The sequence below is a fragment of the Triticum dicoccoides genome, chromosome 6A (genome assembly GCF_002162155.2).
Source record: "Triticum dicoccoides isolate Atlit2015 ecotype Zavitan chromosome 6A, WEW_v2.0, whole genome shotgun sequence".
NCBI classification, from domain to species: Eukaryota; Viridiplantae; Streptophyta; class Magnoliopsida; order Poales; family Poaceae; genus Triticum; species Triticum dicoccoides.
Window position 1 is genome coordinate 31,614,771 of NC_041390.1, and position 8,050 is coordinate 31,622,820.

The 8,050-nt window shown below is 46.2% G+C and overlaps 1 protein-coding gene across 1 annotated transcript; it reads right to left on the minus strand.

Annotated features, from left to right (window-relative positions):
• Nucleotides 1-819: 819 nt before the first annotated feature.
• LOC119315561 (F-box/kelch-repeat protein At3g61590-like) lies at nt 820-4,580 on the minus strand. The gene is made up of 3 exons (XM_037590133.1): nt 3,491-4,580; nt 2,616-2,706; nt 820-1,039 (listed from the first exon to the last, which is right to left on the minus strand). The coding sequence occupies exons 1-2, from the start codon at nt 4,578-4,580 to the stop codon at nt 2,651-2,653; spliced, it is 1,146 nt and encodes a 381-aa protein (XP_037446030.1). The 3' UTR covers nt 820-1,039; nt 2,616-2,650.
• Nucleotides 4,581-8,050: the final 3,470 nt, after the last annotated feature.

The window sequence follows — 8,050 nt, forward strand, 5'->3', positions numbered from 1 at the left end:
CTGGCGTTTCGCCTCGTCAGCGGGTTGAGCTCTTTGTCGGCAGCCTACTTGACCACATCCGCGTGGACGTGGAGAAGCATGGGCCACAGGACCTCCAGACGGCCATGTACTACGCCCGCGTGTTCGAGCGTCACACGGTGGCCATCCAGCAGGCGCCACCCTGGCCGGAAGTTCCCGCACAGGGTTGGCCTGTCCAGGCTTCCGCGACGCCCCTCGCCGCGGCTGCGGCACGCCCGTTCCGCCAGCTCACCCCGGCCGAGCAATTTGAGCATCGCTGCCAAGGGTTGTGCTTAAACTGCGACGAGCCCTATGTACTGGGCCACGTCTGCCCATGACTCTTCTACCTAGAGGCTGCAGACTACATTGAGGAGGACCCCGCCGTCGGCGGGCTCGGCGACCAGCTCGCTCCAGTTAACGCGGAGGTGTTTGGCGACCGTTGATCTTCCCCGCCTTCCAGCTCGAGGACGGGATGTTTGTGCAGGCAGGGAGAGATGTTATCACCGACATATTAGGGGCTTAGCCTAGTTAGTTGTGGCCCAGTTTATCTTATCGTTATTAGGGGCTTAGCCCAATTAACTTATTAGGAGGATTATATAAACTCGTGTAAGGACATGTTTTTGGGATTAAGCAAGAAGCAATCATATTTGCTCGGCTTCCTTAGGGAGCTGGGAGACCTAACCCTAGCCGCCGCCCCTGCGCCCTATCTCTCTCGCACGCACGCAACGACGGCGCCCCAGCGCCGGCGACCACGCCATCCCTCCTTCCACCCCTACAACCTGAGACCACGCCCTGGTAGGGATCCGGTTCCTGCCAGAAAGGTACATACTAATTACTTGTAGCAAGCCTGTTATGTATTCATGCCAGTTGGTCAATTGACTACAGAAAGTAGATAACAAGCCAGGTTGATCAAAATAAGCGATTAATTCCTATAAGCCCACTTCAGGTCTGACTAGTGCTTCCTACATAGAGGGTGGATTTTCCTCGCGGGTCGCAGCAAGCCCCTTCTGCATCTCAGCCACCAGATTGTAACTCTAGATACCTGCAGGGCAATCACAGCATCAGTCAAACCAAATGTGTGCCATTCATTCATGAAAACGCCACTAAAGTTTTATCAGATGATTTTGTATGACTCAAATAGTAAACATTAGCTTCACCATTGTGGAGATCTCCAAAGGAGAATCATCTCAGCATTACAAAACCAACATTAGAAACACAGAATAAGTAATTTGTAGTGTAGTGACCTTCGGCTACTATTATTACTTTATTGGCAATTTTTGGCTATATCTGGTCCTAATAGAGGCTAAAAGATCAGTGGGCATACAAGGGGTTCATGGAGTAGGAAATCAGAAATGTCAAAGTTTTGTTTCTAGCTCATCACCGTTCTTCTTTTTAAATGCAGAAGCAGCTAGTTAGTCACTAATGGATGAATTTAATCAAATTCATGATGTAGAAGCCTGAACTAAGGGATCATGCATCGCCTTATTAACAGACAGACTTACTTCGGTCAAGAATAGATGTCTTTTTTTCACTCTGCACAGCATTTGACCACTACTTCCAATGATAATACGTTGTTAGTACACAGTGAAATTCGCTGCGAAAGTAGTATTTATGGTGAATTTTGTCATGCCATTTTGATGATATGTTTAATATAAAGTGTTAAACATCAACCCTGATCAATTTTAAGAAATTAAACTGCCAGAAAGCATATATAAATACATATAGTATGCAGCAGACAACGGCCAATTGAATATGCAACTAACAATGAGAGGTGCTGAGACAATATTTAAGAAAACTGCCAAAAACTAGAATAACCTTCCACAAATCTGCAATACTTTAACTGCAAAAGGAATGATAAACAGTAGTACGGCATGGCACGAAGGCATGCTCTTCAAAATTTTGTTACAATAATTAGTTCGCTGTGAAATGGCATAGCTATAAAGCCCATATAGGTGAAGGAAGTATAGAACAAATGATCAGGTTATTTTTAGTTGTCAGTCACTTACGCAGAGAAGTACATATAAATCACTAGAACCTAATATAGCATAACCACAAAAAACTAATCAAAGGCAATGTAGCATGTGTAAAATTAAAACAAAACCTATGAATAATGAAAAGGATGTATTTCATTCTGCTATCACTTAACATAACACCATTATAATCTATGACCGAGTAGGAACAAATTTTGCACAAAAGGGGAGTAGGAACAAATTTTGCACAAAAGGGGGAAAGGTATCAAGTCATCAGTCATCTGAGGAGCTAGAGGGAGAAAAACCAGCACTACTAGAGGGAAATTGGGTAGTACTAAGGAGGAGGTAAACTGAAAGCAAGGCAGCTAGATGGAAGGGAGAGGCAAGCGAAGAGCATATCTAGTAGAGGAGCTTAAAAACATCAGCAAATAAAAGAGAATGTAAGGGGTGAAGGCATGAGGAATAGAATGGAGAGCTGCTGAGGAAGGGATAATGAGAAGTGGCCAGGTGAGAAACAGTTAAACAAAAGATCGTAGAGAAAAACTTATAACCCTCTCTTGCAGTTTAGTACTTGAGAATGGCAGTAAAAAGGAAAAAATATACATGTTTTTGAAAGAACAGTTCAAAACTTCAGATACATTAACATACATTCAGATGATAAGCTTTCCTGCTCATCCAGTATATCATTGATTCAGCATATTTTGATCAGCTCCATCATGTCCACCACCAATGCTTGTTTCTGCAATCATAAGAAGTCAAATAACCTGACGGAAAGCTAAAGAGATACAAGGAGGCATGAGGCATCAACACAATATTTACACAACTCACAAATGTAATCTGGAAAAATATTAACTGAGTTCTGATACAACATTACAAAGAAAAACAAAACCATACAGCCTGTCAAATTGAAAGAATATTCTGATGCAGTTGTTTTCAACATGAGAAAGACCTGCACCACAGCACTAACACTACCGACATACAATTCTTATATATCAAAGGCAAACTATGAAATTTAGTTCAACTGTTACAGAAAGAATTTACCAATCTCGGTGTTCATTATTTTATTCAATAGATATTCATATAATAAAATGATAAAGACAATTTGCTATGTCTGACTTGAAGCACATAGTTCAACGAATAACAGTATGTGATAACGTAAGAAACTCATCGCTACATATTTGTTGACAAACCAGATACAATACAACGATGAACTGGTGACATAAAAGGCATAAAGGACACTATCAGACTAGCTACAAGTAACAGATGTGAGTCCAGATCATAAGTTCATAACCATCAAATAAAGCTCTCACATAAGCATCCGAACAGAAACATTACTGAACAAATTCGCTATATATATGTTGAAGAGGTCAATCAAGCAGCAAAAGAAACAGGTTATATGATTATATGACACTACTTAAAATGGTTAGCTTAACACAAAAGAATGTGAACAGCATATTCCATCAAATAATTATCGAAAATCAACATGGATTTGTTATAACCAGAGTTTGAAGACATGGTATTACCTGCAGCATAGACACTTTCTAATGGATAACAGATATCACAATTACTGTTTTCAGGAAGTTTACTGAACTGCAATGACTCAAGCTGGACCATGAAGATACTGTCAAATGTCCGCAAGAAAGCCACATTGTTTTCCTCAGCATAAGCTACCATCGCTGTGTGCCTTATATTCTCTGAATTCAAGGGAAGTAGCTTATCCAGTTCAAAAGTTCGTCCCAGCACCCATGAAGCAACACCATCACAGTTAGTATTCCTCTTCCATAACTCGGCGGCGAATCCTGTCAGGGAGAGTACGCCCAGCCCGCCACCCTCTGCTCGCATAACCATCAAGAATTGATCTTTGGCAAAGGTATCCATTGGCAGACCTGACACAGCTAGGCTCTGGCTATCCAAATCAACCTCGAGAATTACACTTGTACTATCCCCAGGGAGCAAGATGTAAAGAGAATCCCCGACCAGCACAGGGGGCATGGATTCATATTCCATGGCCTCACGTGGAACCGGTGTTTGGATGAGATTACTCCATACACCGGTCTCCGACGAGTAAATGGCGGCGATTGCTCGTGCATATTTCTTCTTGTAGTTTACCAATACCACCTGGAAGTGTTGGGCGTCGGCGGCAGCGCGAAGCACCTGCCCGTCCATCGGGGTAGTGGTCATGTCGATCCCTAGGGGAGCAGCAACGCGGTGCTGGTCGCCGGTGACGGGGTCCCATACCAGGACCTGGTTCCGCGACGAGTGGGAGATGAGCACGAGGCCATGGCGGCAGCTGAGGATAATGTACCTGTCATTGAGATGCAAGGAGAAGCGACTGGCGGGGACACGGTCGGGGGCCTCCATGGCAGGCGTGTAGGAGATGCCCGGATAGTCGCTGCGGAAGAAACCGAGGAGCGGAGGGCTGCGGCGGTGGTGTTGGCGGTAGCGCCGGAGGAAGCCGCTGTCGGAGACGAGGCGGCGCCAGCGCTTGCAGACGGCGGATGCGCGGGGGAGGGAGGACGGCTGCGGCGGGAGGCGGAGGAGGATCTCGGAGAGCAGATCCTCGTCTTCCAGGGGCGAGCGCGAGCGGGGACGGTGGTAGAGGGTGGCCGTCATGGCGCTCATGGGGAAGGCGGCGGCGGCGGCGCAGTCTAGGGCGTCCACAGATGGGGGAAATGACGCTGCGAGTGACGATTGACGAATGAAATTGAAGCCCAAAACCACCTTTTTTTTAGAAAAAACATCAAAATGAGGCTGCAGTGCCTTTTTTAAGAACAAAAAACTACTACTATATTTTTTAGAAAAACAAAAAAAATAGTTCTATCTATTAGTATTTTTTAATGTATACAGTACAAACACATAGCCTCAAATATACTCTGCGAAAAAGGGTTTCCCCGTTTTGTATTACAAAGCAACCACCGATACATTCAACGATAAGTGCTGGGGCCGCAGCACAAACAAGCCCAAAGAAAAAACAGAGAAAAAAGAAAGAAAAACTAATGCCAACAACCGGCAGATCAACGAACGAAGACGACCGGCGAGCGCTGCACCCTCCAGAGAAATACCACCACACTCCCAGCACTCCGAAGCGCCGCGTACCAAGCAACACCTTCAAGAACAAGACGACGACGACGTTGCTGTTGCCCGTACTAGCTAGTCCTAGGGTTTCCCCCGGTACGCGGGGGCAGTGAGGGGGGGAGGGTGTACCCAACGCCCTTCAGGAAGGTCCGGCGTCGCCGCGTCGGGGCCGAACGAGCCGCCAGAGATTTCTTCCAACCCAAACCCCCACCACCATCCCAGATGAATCATAGTGCACCGCCCATCACGCCGCCCACCAACATGTGCCACCACGGTCACCGAATCAACTTCGTCGTCTCCTTGAGGTCACCGACACGAGACCTGGAGGGCGGGAGAAGAGCTAGAGGCCTCGAGGGCATCCGCAACATCGCCGGCGTGAGGGGACAACCACCACCGGTGTCACGGAGCCGATCGGACGCACGGACAAGGGGACTGCCAGGCGCCGAGGCCCGGCCGGACCCAAAAGGATCCAGACAGCCCCTGTCGTCACGCTGCAGCTCACCGGCCGACGAAGCCGCCACCGCCCGCAGACCACCGCCTCCTCGCCACCAACCAGGGAGCAGCGTCGCCGCGCACCGAGCCGTCGGCCCGCCCAAGCCCAGATGGAGCCCAAAAGGGCCCAAATCTGGGTCGCCCAGGCGGCGCCGGCCACCAGCACAGCCACGCCGTCCCGCGACCAACGGCTGCGCCACCGCACCAAGAACCCCGAGGCCCACCCCCGAGCCGCACCGCTGCTGGCCGAGATGCACTGCCACCCTTAGGAGCCCCGCGCCTCCCCAAGCGCGCGTGAGGAAAGAACGGCCCGCCGCCGCCGGCGCAGCGCGGGCAGGGCCCGGCGGACCTTACCGGCGGCGACGGTGGAAGAAGGACAGGGAGGTGGGATCGGAGGAGAGGCGGATCCCGGGGTCCGCCCGACGCCCGCGGGGGGGGGTGCGCTAGCGGACAGGGAGGCGGAGGAGGAGGGGGAGGGGGAAGGAGGGGGAAGGAGAGGCGCGACGCGCGCGGCCGGAGGCGGCGGGAGGGGAGGGCGGCCGGCGGCGGCGGCAGAGGGGCGGGAGGAGGAACCCTAGACGCCGCTAGCCCATAGAAAACTAATTAGGAGAGGGTGAATAGTCAGTGTCTACAGGGCAGGCAGGCTACACACATCCCTCAAGTATACTCGGCGTCTACTCCAACGTCAGCGCAGAGCTTGGCAGGTAGTTGAGAAGCGGATGCAGATTGTGGTCTGCATCAACGGCATCTTTTAGACGGAACATGTGATGGACTCGTGGTTCATGGATGGCATGTATGGTTTCTTCCTCCGACCTCTTAGTCATGTGTGGGGTGCCAGATCTGAAGTTCGATGACGTGTCCGGGGTGTTTCCCCGGTCTGATTCGTTCAACGGTAATGGTTTCGTCTTTGGCGAGCCGCCTTGGAGTCACGTCGAGCTCGGGTGAGAAGGTGATCCGTCATTTTTTCTTTCGGTGGCTGCTACGATGGTGCCGGAGACAGGTGATGGGCGTTGGTGTCAAGCTTAGAGACATTCTGCTATCTTTTCATTTTTATCATGTCGGTCTTTAACGTGACTTGTACTTTTAATCTTTATGATATGAATAAGACACATATTAACATACAAAAAATAAATACTCGGCCATATGAATGCAGACACACCCTATCTCTATTCAATAATGTTAAACATTGACTATCTAAATAATGCTAGACCTATGTAAGATTGAGGCTAGCGACCAGGAAGCAGGAAACCTAGCCTCCACTGCCAAGAGAGCCAACTCAACAGGTTGAGCGCATTTTATTTCCAGTTCTCCACCCTTTTGTTATTATAATTTTTCTATGTTTTCATTATTTGTTTTATATTTCAATTTCCTTTTCCCACTTTTATGTTATTTAAACCTTATTTGTATATTTATTTTGTATTTTATTTTCCTTAAGCTTTCTCACTTTCACCTTTTTAGTTTGTTCTTTGATTTTAAATTATTTACTTATCTTTAAAGACTCTATTTATCATTTTTACTCTTCCATTTATTTATGGTAAATACATGAATATATTCTTGACAGTCAACACTTCTTTTCAAATTTGTGAACTTTTATTTTGTGAGAACATTTTTTTGATAGTCATGGATATTTTTTAAAAATGTATGCAAAAGTCATCAAGTATTACTCTAAAAGGTATGTTTATCTATGGCACGGGATAGTTCATGACTCTATAGGAACATTTGCACGTGTAGGGTCAACATTTTATTAAATGTGCATGAACATTTCTTATTTGTGGTATATACATTAACATTTTTTCTATGATATATAATTTTTTTGAAGTCATGGATATGTTCATTTTCGTTTTTATTACCGAAAAAGGGTTTCCCGCTTTATATTATAAAGCAAACATCACCACATACATCTCAGCGAGCCGAACAAACACACAAATAATTTACATCCATTGAGTATACTTTTATAAATTGAAGCAGAAACGTGGCAATTCCATATTCCTCGCAATAAGCAGGAAATAGAAAAAAAATCCTAAATAATAGATTCGTAGGTGCAGTTACATTTCAATAAGAAAAATACATTTACATCCTACAAGCAGTTTCACATATGTACCTAATAACCAATTAAAAGAGAAAATTCTACCGTGCGACATTCATTCACCCCATCCATGAGCATGTTGAGAGGAGCAACACATCATGTCCCCTTTGTAGATTTTTAGGGACCACGATAATGAAATACCCGACAAAGTGAAGGACACATGCCCATATATCATCATCTATACGTCCAACTCATCGAAGATTTTTTTTAAATGTAGTCATCAAAGAATTCAAATTCAAACATTAGCCAACTCGCCAAAGCATTAATCATATCTGAAAAATGAATAAGAAAAGTAGCATTTCCACTGAGTATATGCAAAATTTGTTTTAAATAAAAAAGTATAGTTGCAAATTCAATTTATAGGAGATGTCTTTCCAGGCAGATACTTCGCATATGCAGGCACTTAAAGTAGCAATTTTCCCTTAGGAAA